Below are 18,329 nucleotides of genomic sequence, written 5' to 3' on the forward strand. Positions count from 1 at the left end.
GACCAGGCCAACCGCCAACCGCCTGGAACCACCCACATCCAGCCACGGATCCATCCATCCATCCATCCATCCATCCATTCACCACCCCTAACCCACTTTGGCTCACGTGCTCCACCTTTACGACCTGCTCAAACATCAAGCTTATTTATTTACTCTAAAAACAATACCGGAAAATTAATAGCAATTTGTTGGGGTTCATAAATTTGTCGAAATAAATGTCCTTAACTGGCGAATGTATGTATTTCCCCTTGCTACCCAAACCCCTAAGTGGAAAGAGGTGCCTTTTGGTGGTGGTGCCGCCAAATGAGTTTCACCTGCTGCAAATCGATTGCCTGACTCCGCCGTTGGCCTTCCCTTATCAGCTGAGCTCGGGTGCGTGACTCTCCGGAGTGCGTCCGGAGTTGGGTTTTAATTTTGATGACTTCAATTAACTGCGTGTAAATGCGGTGGAACCGCCCTTTTAGCGATTCGAAGCCTGTACTGAAAGGTCTGAACCATATACACCGGAATGAAGGGTTATGTATTCAAAAAAATTGAGTATTATTATAGTTAAAATTTTATCAATTCAAATTTGTTTTTAAGACCAAAAAATACCCTTTAATCACAACAATCAAGTCATTTTCTGTGATCGAAGTCACTGCTGATGACAAAATGAATATGCTAGTAGATCTTTCATAACAAAAACATCTACGAGTATTTTGCGGTATCCAAAGGATATTGTGGTGTTTTCCGAGTGCTCCGAGGGGTTTGTTGAGATATTAATGAAACTTTATTGAAGTTTATTGCCGCTTGTCAGCGCATGTAAACTGGTATACAAAGTAAAGAAAAGCCGGAACCCCTGAGTTGCAGTGATGGGCGCCATGGGTTGGAGGTCTAGAGCTGAGCCAAGTTGGGCCAAATGCAAAGTGAAGGCACATTATTTAGTTGCTCAACGACAACCGTCGCGTACAGACGTCAATTTTTGAATACGGAGTGATGAAGTCACAGATACTTGAAGGGTGGAAAATGTGAAACTATGACGTTGTAATACACGATCTTAATAACCTCCTATAACTACTAACCAGTATAGGGCTTAAAATGCCGCGCAAGAAACCGAAGGTGGATACTCTCGAAGAGATCGAGACCAATATAAAACTGCTATGCGATCAGTCCAACAACCACATGAAAGTTCGGGCATATGAGAAGGCTCTTTTCGGTTATAATCAGGTGTGTTGCAAAACTTAAAAGCATATAAGTAGAATAAGAACACTAACAAAATATGACTTCTATAAAAAATTATTATTATATACAAATTGGATGAATTAGTCATACCATCCAGATAATTATTATACCCTTTATAAAGTTGGATTGAGGATTTTGGGTTAAATTTAGAAAACCATTTATTATCGTAGTCTAATAAACAATTAATGCAGATTTCTAAGACCACAATGATATACAAATATTTCAAGATGCTATCGCCTTACATAAATTATCTTAGATATGCCATTTTCAAAGTTTAAATCATTTTAAAGTAAACTATCACTAAGTATCATATAATTTCATAATGTTCTGAAAGTATATACAGTATATACATATGTATATATACAGTATATATAAATATATACGACGGCGATACTTAACGTTAATTTCTTTTTTTATTTTGAAACGTTGAAAGCTTTTTTTCTGAGCAATGATATTTACTTGGCGGGAAAGGACACACGCTAAAAGCTCCTAAAAGCTTGGCACAAATTCTAGTTCAAAAGCAAGGAGCACAGTTTGACATTCACATTGCTCTTAAACTGTAAACCTGTAGAGCAACGCCAAAATATGCATAGATAAGTGATAGTTTATAAAAGGTTTTTTTTTAATATTGTATTTTTTTTTTTAAGTTGGTCTTTAAGTGTCACTCATACGACCCGTATGCTAGTTTACTTCCGATTCTGCTTTGCCAGCCAACAAATCACACCCTGTGAAAGTTGATACTTAAGAAACGTTTGCTTATAGGTATTATAGGTATTTGCTTAGGTATTACTTCAATATTGTTTGGTTTTAATTTTATCAATTACTAGCAATAGTCGCCCTTGAAACATAATAAAATGTTACTCATACGACCACGTTAGCCAATTTTGGTTACATATCCAATTTAAACCATTTTAAAATATGATCATCTCGGGGACCTTTCAGAATAGATATTAAATTCGATATGGATATCCAGCTTCACCTTCTAAGAGGTTCCGTCCCCAAGGTCGTGACCCACATGGAGGCCATTGTACTTGGCATTCACACCGCCAAACGACACGACACGACACCTGGTGCCTGACACCTGATATGTGGCACCTGGCACAGTATGCATGGTTGTTTTGTTATCGATTGCTAACCCATTTGGAGGCGCCAGTTTCCTGGCAACAGCCCATCATTGCTCCAATAAATCGGCGAGTGATTTGGTCAGAAGTTAGGTATTGGAACATTACGCCAATCGTCGGACGTTGGAAATTTCCCCCCCATAAATTCCCAAGGATATTAAACGGGCATGTCGAACGTTCTGAACACCATCCTTGCTGTGGACAAGGAGCAGGAGCTGCTGCAGAGCTTCATCCGCACCGGCGCAGCGGCGGAGGAGGAGTCTCAGGACGAGACGAATCGCCGTTCCAAGGGACGCTCTCACAAACCACCCATCTGGGAGAGGCGTGAGTCCACGGATCGGGGCGGACGCGGTGCCGGACGGGATGGAAAGCAGGGGGACGACGGAGGAGCTGGTGGCGGAGCTGGAGGCGACGCTGCCGGCGGCAAGCGGGGCAATCGCATCGAGGCCGAACTTAGGGCCGCACGCAAAAAGATCGAAGAGCAGATCGCCAAGAAGAAGAAGCCCAAGGAGAATTTCGTCGACTTCTACACGGACAAGGATCGTGCGGCGGCGGTCAGCGCTGGAGCCTTTGATATCAAGCAGAGTCTCCAGATCAAGCAGAAACAGGACCGCAACGAGGCACTGCTCATCCCGGACGAGGCGGACATCAGTTCGGTGATCGCACTGGGCCTCAAGGAGATCAAGAACGCCAATCCCGAGAACGCCATACACTTTTTCTGCAAGGTGCTTCTGCTTCCCTTAAAAGGATCTCCCTGACTCCAGGGTCATCTAGTTTAGCCTAGGCATATTATGTACTTTCAAAGGCATTTGTTACTCATCATAAGTTGTTAACTAAGGTTTCGCATATTTTTATAAGTCTCTAGATTTTTAAGTCCTCTATTGATGTTTTGAAAACTAGCTAACTAAACCATAACATTTCAGGCTCTGGAGCTGAATGGCACCGACATCAACGCTTTGATTTCGCGTAGCAAGTGCTACTTGTTGCTGGGCGAGGCTTCCAAGGCTCTGCAGGATGCGGAGACGGCTCTTGGGGAGGACAAGAACAACATTCGAGCCATCTACCAGAAGGCTGAGTCGCTCTACTATCTCGGCCAGTTCGAGCAGAGCCTGATGTTCTTCCATCGCGGATTGAGGGCTCGTCCGGAACTGGCTTTATTCCGCCTAGGCGTGCAGAAAACTCAGGAGGCAATTGAGAATACCATAGGCAGCAAGCCGGCTCCACCAGGACCAGTAGCCACTGTGCCCAAGAGTGGAAAGTCCCGAAAGTCCGGCGAGGATACAGCGAAATCTCAGGCAGCAGGTGCAACAGGAACCAGTGCTAGGACGCGGCAGACGCCCAGTCGAGCGGATCTGGAGCGACGCAACGCCCGCAAGCTGCTGGGCGAACTGTGCGTGGACAAGGAATACCTGGAGAAGTTGCTGCTCCATCCGGATTTGGTCCGTGCGGACACACACACGGAGAGTGTCTCCGCCTACGCCCGCGAGGCGGTGGAGTTCCTTAACAAACGGCAGGAGTTCTGGCGACAACAGCGTCCCTGCACGGCGCTGCCCAACCACAAGAACCTGCCGCATGACGCTCTGCCCAAGTGGTTTTAGTGGTTCTAGTGGTTCCAGCTACATGATCCTACTGACATCTTCAGCTTCCCGTGTTAAGTTTCTGTTTGAATTGAGTTTGCTTGATAAACTGAAAGTGAATAAATACATCAATTAAATATTTTTACATTTTTCTTAGATTTTTGAATTGAGTTTTTATTAACTTCCAATTTAGACCCAATGCTTTTAGCGAATATTCATGTGGATCTGCGACTACGGCGGTCCAACTGTTTTATTTTGTTGTATGCTACTTGGTTAATCTTAGGCGTAACTTCAACTTTTGAACAGAGCAATTGGAGTTTCTCAATTACATTGATATACATATATTTTGCAGTCAACCGAAACATAAATCTGAATGTAGCCTCAAATTGACGGAATACAACGATAGTTTAACAATGTGGAATAATATGTAATTTATCTCAATAGTTGTTCAATAACAATGGATATATGTGTTTTGGGTATGTCACTCAAATTGAATCTTTTACAGAGTTCGATTGCTGCTTCAGTGTTTATAATTTTATTTTAAATTTGACTAGTACGGCTATAATTCATTTAAGCATTACATTTATGCAGATTAGTGTAATACTTTGTCGCCCATATACTTCATTATTTCATTTCTTCGTCCTCGGCAAATCCGATGCAATTGGGTTGAGTACGTCTGGCCAGCAAGAAAACAAGTAAAAAACAAAAGAAGAGTAGCGGTGTGGGGTCGTTTGGGCTTTAGCTATGTGGAACTAATTAGTTTTCTTTAAATTCAGTTTGATTCCGGCTAGAAACTAACGAAACAAACAAACAAGTAATACACTAGTAACGTAGATTCCATGCGAAGTGCAGATATTGCCAGGAGTTCTGCTCCATATATATTCGAGTATATATAACATTAAATACAGCGATTCGGAATGCAATCGGAGTGCAAGACAGCGAGCTGTAAATATAGCCATTATAAGTTTAGTTGCGGATGAGGCTTGATTTTTCTTGAATTCTTAACCAACCCCGTGTGCGTAGCCTGACGCTCAGTTGTTGGCGGGTCGCGTGGGCAGCGGTGGAGCATTGCCGCTCCTATTTGGTATGGGTGGTGGGCCCCTACGATTCGGCAGCGGTGGCGGCGGGCCCATCGGTGCTCCTATCACTGGCGGCGGTCCAGCCGGCGGCGGATGGCGTGGCGCAGGCACATCCTCCTGGATCTCCTCGTAAATGTTACTGGCGGTTTCGTAGGCGGTATCAGGCGGAATCTGATCCTTGGGCGAGCCGACTTGGCGCGTGGGCGTTGAGACGGGTGTGGCTTGCTTGCTCTGCACTTGGCGTGGCGGTGTCGGCGGTCCGGAGAGCACAGCTGGAGCCGTGGGCGAAGTCTTTCCCGAGGAGGACGTCGAGGAACTGGCCGACACAAGTTCCGTGGGCGATTGCGATTTGGAGGATGGCGTGGTGTCCATTGCCGGCGGACGAGGCGGCGCCGCTTGCGGCTGAAGCGGCGACGGAATAAGAGGTTGAGATTGCGGTTGCGGTGGCATCGGTGGCTTTGCCGGCTTGGGCACAATGCTGATGACCCCGACGTGGGGCAGGTGGCGTGGAGAGTTCTTTGGCGACATAGGCATTGGGGGGCGGGCTGGGGGACGTGTGGGCGGCTGCTTGGGCCGCTGCGGCAACTCCGGCGTTATGGCCTGCAAGAGTTGTGCATGCTCTACAGGATTAGCGCACAGCGGTATGGTGTTCGTGGTGCATAGCTCTATCTCGCTGTCCACCAGATGCTGCCAGTCCCTTGACTTCAGCTCCAGGATAAGATCCAATCCGCATACTTGAATACTCTTCTTAGTAGACGCATTTAAAGCCGACTCTCCATCACGAAATGTGACCCACATCGTGTCCTCCACATAGCGCACCAAAGTGACCTCTCCCATTTTGGACAGCTCGGTAATCAGGGCTGACATCACATTCTCGTCGTAAATGGTTGGTCCATCCTCATCTCCAGTCGCCGAGGACTCCAGCACATGTACCACAATCGTGGAGTCCGGTGGACCCAGATCTCGGATAACCTGCTCAAATACGGCACGTCTACGCTGCTGATCGATCTCCATTATCTCAGCATCTATAATAGCGATCACGGGTCTATGATCACTCTGCTTTAGCTCCGAGCGTCCGTAGTGAATTAGCTTGCCGGGATTCCAGGCTGAGGCCGCAAAGTCGCCCTCGGCCAGCGCCTTCCTCCGACGCCAGAGAACCCGATCTGTCCAGGCGGGCGCTCGCTGTTTCTCCGAGGTGTCGTAGTCGTCGCTGAACAAATCATACTTGTACGTTGGATCGAATGTGACCTCTCCCTCGAGAAACTCGCCAAATACATTTCCCGCCTCCTGCTCCTTGCGCAATTGATCGAACTCGAGGACGGTTGAAAGATCTCCATTTCGAACGCACTCCTTTAACTCGTCCTTCTCCATGTCGATGCGGTAGTTAAAGTCGCCGCACCAAAATACCCAATCGTGCGATTTTAGTGTCCTGCCCATGGGAAAAGCCAGCTTCCGGGTGATCTCCGCGTAGTCAGCGTTCCTTTCAGCCACCTGAGACTGTCCGGCTGCAAAGTGGGCGCACACGAAGCACATGGAGGTGCCATGAAGCACAAATCGAATGGCACAGGCACCCTTGTTGCCAGTGGCACCACCCAAACCTGTCTTAACACAGTCGATGGCCACGTCCCGGATGTGGGGCGCGTGCTCCGGTCGAATGTAGATGTACAGGCACACGCCCACCAGTTGCTGGTAAGTAAGCAGGACGTAGTCATTGTCCCGCGAGATCGTTTTCTGCAGCTCCTCAGCCCACAACTTGGCATTGTCCGTGCTGGCCGCCATTATGTTGGAAGCATTCAGATCGACAATCTCCTCGAATCCAATGGCGTAGATATCCACCGGGTGATCGACGTTCTCCGACGGATTGTTCACATCTACAAGCGCTTTGGAGCGGGCAAGGGCGTGGCAATCGAGCAGCCAATCGGCCAGCGAGTCCTTGAACACAATGCTCCGGAAGTGCTTGCCGCCATTGACGTTATAGGTACCCACGGCTACACGTGCCATGCGAGGACGCACATACTCCGTGTAACGCTTGCATAGCTCTCTCAACACAGTGGTGGGCGCATGCAGCATGTTGGAGGGCAGCAGGATGCGAGCCCGATCCGCCAGTTCCGAGCTAAGCGTGGACCCCACCAACAGGACATCGATGGCTTCCTAAATATTGAAAAACAGAAGTAATGTAAAGAATATGTTTTATCTTTAATTGAAAATAACAGCGTACCTGCTTTGAGTTGTCCAGTAGATTATTTTGAATTGTCCTTGCTGCAGATCGCGCACCATCCATTAATTTTGATCCACCCTGAATGGCCCCGGTGCCGGCGTAGATCTTGCTGACCTCATTTCCGTTGTTGATCCACATCTGTCGGAAGATCTCCTCAAACCGCGAAATGTTCTGCTGTTTGCCGCCCATTTTCAAAGCCTCTAGCTGGATACCTAGCGTGTCAAGCCCGAGATACGTCTGCACACAGTTCGTCCTGTCCAAACAGTCGAGGCAATTCGTGCGCACAACACCGAACTGCTCGCGCAACACCTGACCATTGGACGCGTGGAAGACGCCGTAGTTAGCTCCGCAGGCCACGATCCGTTCCTTGAGCTTGGCCAGTGCCGAGAAATTGCCGCCGCGACACTCCTGATGATAGTCAAACACCACATGCGGCACATCCTTGTGGGCCGACATGCCGTGATGACGCTGGAACTCATTGCTCAGCATGGCCTCGCCCTCCTTGCTGCCGACAAGGGAGCTGCCTAGCAGGTTCACCACCGTCTGGTAGCCATAACGTTGCCTCATCATGCTCATGTGGCGATCAAAGGCAGCGGCCGATGTCTCAAATCCACGCGATAACTTCACCTTGTGCGAGCCAACCTGGACGCCCGGCTGTTCCCAAAAGAGCGGCACCGATCCTCGCGTCTGCACATAACTGGTAACGTCGCCGTCCACGTAGATAACCTGCTCGGTTTCCACGAAGTTAGCCACATAGCCCTCATCGTTGGTACCGCGAACATTGAACCGTGTGCCTGCCCGTTCGCAGCTCAGCCGGGAGATAATCGCGGCACGGGCCTGTTTGGCACCGATGTAGACGGTGCGCACCTCCACAGAGCCGCACATGGCCTGCAGCAACCAGGACTGGCAATCGATACCGAAGCGCATCAGGTGAATGTGCATCATGCGGTTCCAAAAGAAACGGTTGTCGGTCTCCTGCGTTTGCTGGCGTCGCTGGGCACAAAGCGTGATATCGAACCGGTACGATGAGGCGCCGGATGCCGACGCACTGGCGTTGGTGTGGGCAAAGTAGAAGGTGCCCGAGTTTAGTAGCTTGCGAACCTCGCTGATCTTGTCCTCGTTGGGCGCTGCATTCTGTAGCGAGACGAAAGTGGTTTGCGTAATCCGGAAGATCTCGATGTCGCCGATCTTGCCCATGGACACGCAGCCGGTGACCAGCACCAGGAACAGCACGGTGCTCTCGCCGGCGTTCAGCTGGAGGGCACCCAGACATCCATAGGCATCGCAGACCTTGGTGTACTGCTTCCGGATCACATCCGTCTCCTGCTGGGTGAGCAGGGCCACCGCATGCGACTCGAACAGGATGCTGTCGCTCTTGTTCCGATGCTCCAGTAGTACGCTGTGCGGCGAGGGGGCAATGGACTTCTCCAGCACTCGGATCACCTTGGACATGGCCATCTTGCTGGGACCTCTCTGCCTTTTTTGTTGTTGCGAGTCGAGTAGTGTGGTTCGTCCTTTACTGTCTGAAGTTCAAGTTTTGTGGCCAGCAGCACAAAGCTAAGACATCTGTGGGTGGAGAAATACCATTTAATTGTGGGTGTATTTCACAAGTTACAATTTAGTAGGGTGTGTCAGTTGCATAACTACGAAGATCCATTCTTATCTACATATGTACATATGTTTTGATGAGAATAGTATTCCTTTTTGATGTTTAAGTATATTTATGGAATTTGTCTTTTGCAATGTTCAAAATTCGGGACACGTTAGAATTCAATTTCTGAGCAGCAATTTTTTAAACTGTTTATCGTAATATTTTCTCTGCCAATTACATTATGTATACATTAAATGAGTGTTTTCCTGGAAGTCTTGCTTAGCAATATAGTCACAACTACTCAATTTTGTGATAAACTTTAACTCGCACTTAGTAATAAATAAAATGAGCTCAAATTTGCAGTTCATTTTTTACCACAAACTAGTTGATTCCTTGAATTTTACGTTTGCACAAAGTGAGTGAATATGGGAAACTAGCTGTAGCTAGTACAACAGACACTTTAAACCGAAATGGCACTACAATTTCGGGCGCCTGTTAAAAATCAATAGGCAACTTTTAAACATAAACAAACCGAAAAGCGGAGGAATTTTTTCCAATACTTTCCGCCTCCCACTCAAGTTCACGCACACACACACGCACAGGCAGCACTCACATGCACCGGCGACAGCTGTGCTCTCTCTCGCTCTCTCACACTCTCTGCTTGTTCGTGTGTGTGTGTGTAAGTGACTGATAAACATTTTTTGTGCATTCTATGGATTTTTCACGAGCAATTTGCACAGGCTTTCGACTGTTTATTAAGGCAGCCAACAAGCGGCGTGCTCCGCAAACACTTGTAATGGATATCACTAGTTTTCACAAATCCATTGCCACATAAAAATGCTTTTTTACGTGTTTTAATACCACTTAGTACCTTTGTTTGCAATTTTATTGCAAAATTTTGGAGAGCTTTAGTTGGTATGACCGTATTTGGTAAGCCGGAAAACGACAGCATTCTATACCGCCTCGATAATTATCGAATTGTCGACTTAGATCTGCGCGCCAAACTGAAGGCTTGAATTTAAATTGTGTACTAAAAAAACAAAGTCAAGTGCATTGAGCATTTTTGAAGATTACGACCGACACTTGAAGATAGTCCGAGGCTAGGAGCACTTTATCAGTGACCTGAAGTATTTGGCACATTTTTTAGTCTTAATCTTATTCGCCTCAAAACTGCAAACTTTTCTAATTATACTGATAAGAAACAACCCAACTTTTGGCTATTTCTCGCGGACTACTTTAGACAAACAGGAAATACAACAACGCAGTGTTGCTTTAAGAATATTGGGTCTCAGCATTCCATACTGTTTCAACCGAATTAACATTTATGCACATATGTAAATGGAGTGATTATTAATTTATTGTTTTACTATGTGCAGAGTTTTTTGCACTTCGCACGTGCCCACCATGCTCTTCCAAGTCGATTAGATAGCCCATTGCGGCCATTTTGAGTAATCTCCATGGTCTCAACAAAACCTCTAATTGTAAATCACAGACAATTGTGTGATTCATTCCAATCCGCCTTATCAGAAACCGGAGGACGCAAATAAATGTGCAGCACACAGCATTCTTTGTGAACTGGAAAAGTAAACAAATGCGGATTTATATTGGTCATGCTTTTCCGTTTATTCGGTAAATATGTTTGACTAGTTGTAGGCTTAGAATACGAATAGATTTAAAAAATACACACTAATTACTCAAATATATGTATATGTTCGTACATTATACTCATAGTTCGGCTTACATAGCTTGGCAAACAAAGCAACAAAAGCAAAAGGGGTTTTCGCATTCCCCCCATGTTATCTAATCGCTTAACTGAAATTCGAGTGGATCGCCGTGCCTTGGGTACTGATAACGGTTGATTAATTTACATAATTCCATCAAGATATGGCCGCATTCGGAATTTTTAGCACTCACTCACCCAAAGTACGTCATTCCGTTTAAATTGCATTTTCACCCATTTTAGGCAAGGCGGCTGTGCAAAAAATATCAGCAGTCGTTTATAGTGTGTGGCCCACCAAATATATCTACCCTGGTTCATTAGAATACGTCTCCGCCTAATTGTTATTACTTAATGCGTAAGCTATAGGCGTCGGCCTAGGTTGGTTCCGGACCTGCATCGAAGGTCCAACTCTATATATGTATATGTATAATAACTTTTTTTCTCCCTTTGCCGCTGATATGCCCGCTTCTCGTATCTCTGTAGTCGTTTAATTCATAAATATGTTTTTCTGTTTTTGTGTCGATCGCTTGTCGGCTTGTCAGCTTGTCACGGCTTAAGCTCAGTACGATAAGGGGCTGTGTGGAAAGAAATCGAAAGAATTTTTCCCCAGACCAATCCCACTCGATCACATGACTGGAAGGTTCTACGAGCAGCATCTATAGTACGTTACAATGCTCGCCGCCAGCGCCAGCCTGACCCATCACCTCCCACATAACTCAGAGCAACACACACACACTGGACTGCGATCGCTGCTAGACCCGCATTAGGAGCGGTAGGGTCGAGTCAAGTGTGCGGTGATAATTACGCTGAAACCGAGTGTACTCGATGGTGTGACTCAGCCAAACATTTACCACCTATTTGGTCAAAACCCCACTGAGTCAGCTAACTGATAAGGTGAGGGGATCTATGAAAAACGATACCGCAAATAAACATCAATCAGAACCTAATGGGTTTTCATTCTCACGATCGTTTCGATTCGATTCGATTCGATTCGATTCGACTTGATTTATTCAATGGCATTCCCTTTTGGCGCTTATGTACAGCAGCTGGGACAAACAGAAAAAAACACAAACAACTTAACAAAAAGTAATCATAAGTATAGGCTTAGCGATAACAGTATACCTAATGTGCTTGGCCAAAATAAATAATTACAACTCAATAAAGCAACCACAGAAGCGGGGAGAACTAACGCAATCATAATGCTAACTAGGGCTAACGTCTGTACAGGCTGGCTACCAAATATGTACGCTATATATATATATACACAAAGCATCATTAACCAGTTTCCATGAAGCCACCAAAATGCGCCCGGGTCGATCTGCTCGAACGCCTACATCTAAATCTTTGGCGAGCAATCGCAGCGATACGCTCGTCGTCTAAACTGTGTCTCTAAACTAATCTAGCTCCGCCTGCCGTGCTTCACGTCCTGGTGGAGTGCGTGGATGCCGCTCCGCACTCGCCATTTTATACAGCTTTAAGTCTAGACTTACGTAGTGACTAAGGTTCAGCTAATAATACTACTACCAGACGCTAGACGCCGCCCGCCAGTCGCTTGCAGTCCGCTGAGTTGGTTCGCTCACAAGTACAAAATAACAAACTTAACTATTAGGTGCTACGACACCAGCAGTCGCTGCTTGGCGCCCGTGCAGATCAGCGTGTCCACCGTTGTTCCCGCGTTGACTACCGCGGGCTCTAACGTGGGTGCGGGCTGTGGCTGTGGCGCCAGCGGGTCGTTGGCAGCATCGGTGGCGGGGCTGTTCAGTTCGTAGGCCACTCCGCCCCAGTGAAGCTTGTAGGTGCGGGCGCGCCAGCGGATTGCCGGATTCCAGAGGGCGTGCAGGAACAGATAAGGTCCGGTCAGCTCTCTGAACAGCCAGCCAACGACGAACTCGAACTTGTGGAACGGCATCGAGCCGTGCTGGACAATGGAGAGCAGCAGCCAGTCGGACAGGAACCAACAGAGCACGTGCACCAGGTAGAACACCAGCGGATCCCAACTGAACAGCACGGATGCGGACCAGGCGGCAATGGCGCCGAGGATCATGCACTCGGAGAGCGGCTCCAGCAGTATGGTGGTGGGCACCATGGCCACGCGCAGCTTGGCCCATCGAATGAGCCGCGCCTGGAAGCTTCCGATGTCACAGAGACCACTGTTCTGCAGCGCCGGCTGGTTGGAGATGCGCATCTTCCAGCCCAGTCGCGTTACACTTCGCGCGATAAAGAAATCCTCGGCCAAGTAGCAGCCAAAGGCTCGCAGCCCGCCCAGCTGGTCGATGACCGCCTTGCGCAGCAGACAAGACATGCCCGTGTGGCAGTTGATGCCCAGCACATCCGCCGATAGATAGATTCTGCTCTGCACCGTGCCGAAGAAGACCTTCTCGAAGGTGGCCGCAAATCCGTCTCGGTCGCTGGTGAAGGGCATCTGGTGAACCAGGGCGTGCTTGTCGGACATGTTCTGCACCATGTCCAGTAGCGTGTCGTCCTTCATCTTGATGCCGCTGTCTGAGATCATCACAAAGTCGTACTTGGCGGCCATATAACCTGGATGGATGTTATTGATCTTGGGGTTGACGCCCACGTCGGAGCCACCTACAAAGAGGGTGGCGTCCACCAGCGGGTACTTGGCCAGCAGTCGCTCGACCAACTGTATGGCCGGGTCCTCCTTGTCCTCGACGCAGAAGAGCAGCTCGTACAGCGGATAGTCCATGGTGAAGAAGGTCTCCAGGTTGTGCTGCAGATTTGGGTCGACGCCCATTAGCGGCTTGAGAATGGAGACACCTGGCAGGGGTTGTGCCTCTGTGGGCAGTTTGCAGGACTTCTTGTGCAGCTTGTAGCGGCCGTAGCAAATGGCTATCACATGCACCATCCAGGTGCCCAGCCAGAAAACCATAAAGAATGCCGCGAAGCCATAAAGCGGCAAAGGTAGGTGTGACATCGTTGCGGGTGTGCGTGCGGCTGGTGGGGTGTGCGGCGTGTGTTTGTGTGTGTGTGTGTGCTCCACGGGTCCGCGCGAATGTGTGCGTGTGTGGTGGCTCCGAGTCCAAACTGAAATCCAAATCCTCGTTCGTGTGCCTGTGTGGATTGGCGTTTCTATTCACGATGGCATTTGCTGCGGTTGCCCTGCGGTTTTGCGCTGCCCGATTGCGAGATGAGATCGGATCGAACGGATCAATCGAGGTGCAATCACTGGTTAGTCGTTTCTCGCGCTTTAAACATTTTGCAGACCTCGCGTCGCGTTCGTTTGCCAAATAAAACTGCAATAAAGGGGCAGTGTTGGCAGCGACTTGAATCAGATGCGGAAGTATAAAGGGGCTAAAAAAGACCACACGCTGGCGCACTTTGCAGCACTGTGCGTTGCACAGCTGATTAACGATTCTAATGATTTTTCAATACTACTTATGTAAAATATATGTAAAAAATAAAAATGTTAAAATATGTATGTCAGTTTATTTAAATTATACTTAATTTCACATATGTATTTAAAATATCAATTTAGCAACAATAAAAGTCTTGTATTTGAATATTGAAGCTAAGAAAAATATATGAAGTGACATTTCCTTAATTTACATTACATTTTCTAAACATTCACTAAACTTCGGAAATTAAAGAAACTAATTAACACTACCTGAAAAGGTAGTTCATTTTAATAAACTTTAATTTAATAAACAAAAATACAATAAAATGCATTTATTCGTAAGCAACTACAAAATATGCCTTGAAAAGTATAAGCATATGAATTTAAAATTTGATAAGTAAATTATAGTTAAATAACTTCATGCGCGCATAATCATTACAAATAGAATTCACAAACAGTCTGGTGCATAAGCGCAGCATGACATGCGTTAGCCAACACTAAACAGATTGAAGCTTTGAAAAATCAGTCAAAATCAGGTAAATTCTGCTAAAATGCACCAGTAAACGCACAAAAATCACAGACAAAACCAGAAAAGATGGAATCTCCATCGAAGGACCCCTCCTCGGAAGGCGAACAGCCCGAGGATGAAGGCATGACGGGATCGGAACCCAGCAAAATATCGCGATTATTGCGAACAGAATTCGATGCCAAATACCAAATAGTAAACCTGCAGACTCCTCTCAATGCCTTTATGTCGGGCCATTATAAGCAGAGCTTCGCCTTCTTCACACTCAGGAGTCGCCTGCCCGTCATCCTGACCAACGTGATAGACACGCTCACCCGGGACAAATCCGAGCTGGTAGCCCAATTCGGTAAGGTAATCCCCGCAAGCATTTTTGGGTGCTTCATTAACTTTTTCCTCTTCCAGCCTCACATGAGTTTTCCCAGGCTGCGCGCGAGGAGCTCAAGATCATCATTGGATTGATCTCCAGGCTAAAGTACGAGCTGCAAACGGACAAATCGTTTCAAAACTTCACAGGCGAAGGTTGGTTTTTAAGTTCTAAGAGTTCCTACGGGGATTATAAACCTTGATTTTTTTAGAACCTGATCAAGAAGTCTGGAACAACTTTATCAGCAGTCTGCCTGACGGCGAACGCAGCTTCTACAGAGCCAGCTCCCTCCATGCTGAGTGCTATCTGCACCGAAAACTGCACTCCTTTCTGGAGAACAGCGTATTCCTGAAGTCCTACGATTTCTTTGCTAAGGTCAAGGAGCAGGCCCTCACGGATAGCATTGACGATGTACTGGCCCTGACGAAGTACACACGGCGATCAGAGAATAACGTGGAAGTGTTCGACGAGCTGCTGAGAATCAACATGTGGAGCAACTGTAATGATTTGGCGACCGACACAGAGACGGTCAAGCAAACGAACCGCCAGGTGCTGGAAAAAGTGTCCGCCACCGATGAGCACGTACTGGTTAACCAGGCAGCAGAGATTTGGAGGTGCTTGGAAAACCCGAAGCTAAAGAAACAAAAACAGGTGGACTTCATACTGGACAACGCTGGTTACGAATTGTTTAGTGACTTTATTCTGGCTGAGTTCATGATTGAGCAGGGACTGGCCAACAAGGTGCGATTCCATGTGAAGGCCCACCCTTGGTTCGTCAACGATGTGACGGAGCGGGATTTCAAGTGGACGCTGGAGTACTTGAGTCAGCATGCGGACTACATTATAAGTCTGATCGGCAAGAAGTTCCTACAATTCATTGACGAGGGAAAGTTCGAACTGGCGCCAATCTCCCATTTCTGGACATCACCACACTCTTTCTACAGGTACGCATTCTAGATACCATTGCATTGTACATTCAATGCCTGTTTGTGTCCTTGTGTTCCACAGCATGGCGCAAATGGATCCAGATTTGTATAGTTCTCTGCAGCAGTCCAAGCTCGTGGTTTTCAAGGGTGAGCTCAACTATCGCAAGCTGCTGCAGGACGTTTGCTGGATGCCTACCCAGGAGCTGAGCACCTGCCTCCGCGGCTTCCTTCCCAGCAATATTTGTGTGCTGCGGAGGGTCAAGAGCGAGGTCATGTCCGGCCTGCCCGACGGAGTTGGCCAGGCGCTGAGTATAAAGGATCCCCGCTGGATGGTATCGGGCAGTTATGGGGTCATTCAGTTCGTGGACGGAACCCGTGAATTTGGCTATTAATCTTGTAAAGGCTGGTCAGTTTAAATTATTGGTAATAAATAGTCGTTACATATCTCGAAACCAAAACATCTATATGTACCTTTTTGCCATCTAAATGTACCTTTTAGCTCGAATAAAATAAATATATGTACATGTTTTCAAAGTTCAAAAAAAGTATCGCTTGGGAAATTATCGACACGCTCAGAATTCGGTATTTTCCATCTACCCCAAAGCGGTCACACTACGCGCCACATTATCAAGTTTATAAACTTTCCGCTGCCGTTCAATTCCGTAAACATATACGACTGGAGCAGCAACACATCCACGACATGGCCAGTGATACGGATTTTGACGCCAAGAATGGAATTGTCGATGGACCAACCCCGCCGCACACCGAGCTGGCGGCCCTCTACAAGCAGTGAGTATGGCTAAATATAGCGCCTACTATAGATGGTGTCTATATGGCCCGCGCATATGTAACAAATACCCACACATCAGAGCCGTGAAATTGAGCTATTGTCATTATTAAAATGGCATTTATTGCAGGAGCTTCGCCTACTACACATTCCGTGTGCGCCTGCCCTCGACTTTGGCCACCATCGCCGATTCCCTAGTCAAGGACAAGGACGTCCTCCTGGCCACATATGGAGCAGTAAGTAGTTGTGTGCACATATTTCCCTTGACCTTGGGCTAGAACCTTTGATATCAAATCGCTTTCCAGGCAGCGCAAGCCGATATTGAACAAACTACCAAGGAGGTTAGGCAGCTGCGAGAGGATATCCTGGCCAATGGTCCTTTGCTGCCCTTTGAGGGAAATGGTAGGTGTTTTGGGGCTTATGGGTTGACAACCACTACGTTCTTACTCAGAGTTCCTTAGTGAAGAAAAACATATGTGTTCCAATTCGAATATGAGTGGCTGACTCAATCCGTGTTATTTTGTTGTAACAGCATTGTACTCATAATTGATTTCGATTTATATGTGTTATTATTGCATATACTCTATGGAGAATGATAAGAATAATGACTCTGTGCCTTTCAGATGCCGACACTGAAGTGTGGAACGCATTCCTGGAAAAACTGCCCAAGGAGAAGAGAACCTACTTTTCCGCCTGCTGGCTGTACGCCGAGTGCTACATGTACCGCAAAATCTCATCTATTTTCCGGGCCACAGCGCATCTGTCCGCCCACGACTACTTCAGCCAGCAGAAGCAGACGGCGACCAAGCTCAGTGTGGACGCCATGCTGGCGGTGGTCAAGGCTACGCGGCACAATGAACGCAACTCGGACACCTTCCGCCAGTTGATCAAACTCAATTTGTGGGGCAACAGGTGCGATTTGTCCATAACCTCCGGCAAACAGGTGAAGCCCACTGGCAATGCCTTTGACCAGGTCACGGATTTGGAGGAGAAGCTGCTGATTGACGGCACCGCGGAGGTATGGAAAGCTCTGGACGGAGCATCCGGAGAGGGCATTGTAGACATCATTTTCGATAACGCCGGCTATGAGCTGTACACGGATCTCATCCTGGCTGAGTACATTATCGACAAGGGACTGGCTGCCAAGGTGCGCTTTAATTCCAAGGCCATTCCCTGGTTCATTTCGGACGTGATGGCGCCCGACTTTCACTGGACACTGCAATTTCTCGCCGACCATCCGGAACCAGCGCTGAGTGAGGTGGGCAAAAAATGGCAGCGTTTGACCGGCGAGGGCAAGTTTGAGCTTTCGCCGCTGGAACACTTTTGGACGAGTCCTTACGAGTTCTATCGCATGCCCGAGGTGAACAAGCCACTGTACGACCGCCTTAAGGAGGCGCAACTCGTAATCTTCAAAGGTGACCTTAACTATCGCAAGTTGTTAGGCGACTTCTCCTGGGACAGCACGGAGTCCTTTGAAACTTGCTTGAGGGGTGAGTCCATCTTGTCTGCAATTCTTTACCTATTTACATGTTTCTTATTCCTATTTAGGCTTTCGTCCTTCCAATCTGTGCACTCTGCGCACGATTAAAGCGGATCTGATCTGCGGATTGGGCGCAGGCGTGGCGGAACAACTGTTTGCCAAGGATAAGGAGTGGATGCTGACTGGTGAATATGGTGTAATACAGTTCGCCAGCAAGTAAAGAAGGAATTCAGGACCAGGACAGCAAATTAGTTGAATTGTTTTAGTCGTTATAAGCTTAGCTTAATTGTTGAAATTCACAGTGACCTATCCGAGTTCCAGAAAGAAATTATACTCGATTTATTCTTAAACAATGCAACCATGA

At 47.3% G+C, this 18,329-nt stretch overlaps 5 protein-coding genes across 7 annotated transcripts; 3 read left to right on the plus strand and 2 right to left on the minus strand.

Annotated features, from left to right (window-relative positions):
• The first annotated feature begins 670 nt into the window (after window positions 1–670).
• On the plus strand, window positions 671–4,056 carry LOC120446902 (outer dynein arm-docking complex subunit 4). 2 transcript variants are annotated; one of them, XM_039628124.2, is made up of 2 exons: window positions 671–1,206; window positions 3,266–4,056. In XM_039628124.2, exons 1-2 carry the CDS (start codon window positions 1,078–1,080, stop codon window positions 3,938–3,940), a joined length of 804 nt encoding a protein of 267 aa, XP_039484058.1. In that variant the 5' UTR covers window positions 671–1,077; the 3' UTR covers window positions 3,941–4,056. The 2 variants fall into 2 exon arrangements, with proteins under 2 accessions (XP_039484058.1, XP_039484057.1); XM_039628123.1 differs by lacking the exon at window positions 671–1,206 and adding an exon at window positions 2,322–3,067.
• A 65-nt stretch (window positions 4,057–4,121) lies between these two features.
• Window positions 4,122–9,744, minus strand: LOC120446903 (synaptojanin-1). Of its 2 annotated transcripts, none has more exons than XM_039628125.1 (3): window positions 9,679–9,744; window positions 7,217–8,782; window positions 4,122–7,149 (listed from the first exon to the last, which is right to left on the minus strand). In XM_039628125.1, exons 2-3 carry the CDS (start codon window positions 8,672–8,674, stop codon window positions 4,951–4,953), a joined length of 3,657 nt encoding a protein of 1,218 aa, XP_039484059.1. In that variant the 5' UTR covers window positions 8,675–8,782; window positions 9,679–9,744; the 3' UTR covers window positions 4,122–4,950. The 2 variants fall into 2 exon arrangements, with proteins under 2 accessions (XP_039484059.1, XP_043861835.1); XM_044005900.1 differs by lacking the exon at window positions 9,679–9,744 and having other exon boundaries at window positions 4,122–4,862; window positions 4,930–7,149.
• A 1,734-nt stretch (window positions 9,745–11,478) lies between these two features.
• On the minus strand, window positions 11,479–13,801 carry LOC120445893 (ceramide glucosyltransferase). The gene has a single exon (XM_039626547.2). It carries the CDS (start codon window positions 13,460–13,462, stop codon window positions 12,140–12,142), a length of 1,323 nt encoding a protein of 440 aa, XP_039482481.1. The 5' UTR covers window positions 13,463–13,801; the 3' UTR covers window positions 11,479–12,139.
• Window positions 13,802–14,368: 567 nt separating this feature from the next.
• LOC120447190 (damage-control phosphatase ARMT1) lies at window positions 14,369–16,156 on the plus strand. Its single transcript, XM_039628678.2, has 4 exons — window positions 14,369–14,754; window positions 14,811–14,927; window positions 14,984–15,716; window positions 15,781–16,156. The coding sequence occupies exons 1-4, from the start codon at window positions 14,478–14,480 to the stop codon at window positions 16,088–16,090; spliced, it is 1,437 nt and encodes a 478-aa protein (XP_039484612.1). The 5' UTR covers window positions 14,369–14,477; the 3' UTR covers window positions 16,091–16,156.
• Window positions 16,157–16,251: 95 nt separating this feature from the next.
• LOC120447189 (damage-control phosphatase ARMT1) lies at window positions 16,252–18,318 on the plus strand. Its single transcript, XM_039628677.2, has 5 exons — window positions 16,252–16,487; window positions 16,616–16,721; window positions 16,791–16,887; window positions 17,109–17,975; window positions 18,034–18,318. Exons 1-5 carry the CDS (start codon window positions 16,399–16,401, stop codon window positions 18,183–18,185), a joined length of 1,311 nt encoding a protein of 436 aa, XP_039484611.1. The 5' UTR covers window positions 16,252–16,398; the 3' UTR covers window positions 18,186–18,318.
• The last annotated feature ends 11 nt before the right edge of the window (window positions 18,319–18,329 follow it).

This window comes from Drosophila santomea, chromosome 2R (genome assembly GCF_016746245.2).
Source record: "Drosophila santomea strain STO CAGO 1482 chromosome 2R, Prin_Dsan_1.1, whole genome shotgun sequence".
In the NCBI taxonomy this organism is placed as follows: domain Eukaryota; kingdom Metazoa; phylum Arthropoda; class Insecta; order Diptera; family Drosophilidae; genus Drosophila; species Drosophila santomea.

Bases quoted from the DNA above. Each gene is read 5' to 3' on its own strand.
- LOC120446902 (XM_039628123.1), top strand. From the start codon at position 2,510: ATGTCGAACGTTCTGAACACCATCCTTGCTGTGGACAAGGAGCAGGAG. The intron at 3,068-3,265 runs GTGCTTCTGCTT...ATAACATTTCAG, and splicing joins CCATACACTTTTTCTGCAAG to GCTCTGGAGCTGAATGGCAC.
- LOC120446903 (XM_039628125.1), bottom strand. From the start codon at position 8,674: ATGGCCATGTCCAAGGTGATCCGAGTGCTGGAGAAGTCCATTGCCCCC. The intron at 7,150-7,216 runs GTACGCTGTTAT...TTCAATATTTAG, and splicing joins TACTGGACAACTCAAAGCAG to GAAGCCATCGATGTCCTGTT.
- LOC120445893 (XM_039626547.2), bottom strand. From the start codon at position 13,462: ATGTCACACCTACCTTTGCCGCTTTATGGCTTCGCGGCATTCTTTATG.
- LOC120447190 (XM_039628678.2), top strand. From the start codon at position 14,478: ATGGAATCTCCATCGAAGGACCCCTCCTCGGAAGGCGAACAGCCCGAG. The intron at 14,928-14,983 runs GTTGGTTTTTAA...TGATTTTTTTAG, and splicing joins TCAAAACTTCACAGGCGAAG to AACCTGATCAAGAAGTCTGG. The intron at 15,717-15,780 runs GTACGCATTCTA...TGTGTTCCACAG, and splicing joins TCACCACACTCTTTCTACAG to CATGGCGCAAATGGATCCAG.
- LOC120447189 (XM_039628677.2), top strand. From the start codon at position 16,399: ATGGCCAGTGATACGGATTTTGACGCCAAGAATGGAATTGTCGATGGA. The intron at 16,722-16,790 runs GTAAGTAGTTGT...ATCGCTTTCCAG, and splicing joins TCCTGGCCACATATGGAGCA to GCAGCGCAAGCCGATATTGA. The intron at 16,888-17,108 runs GTAGGTGTTTTG...TGTGCCTTTCAG, and splicing joins GCTGCCCTTTGAGGGAAATG to ATGCCGACACTGAAGTGTGG.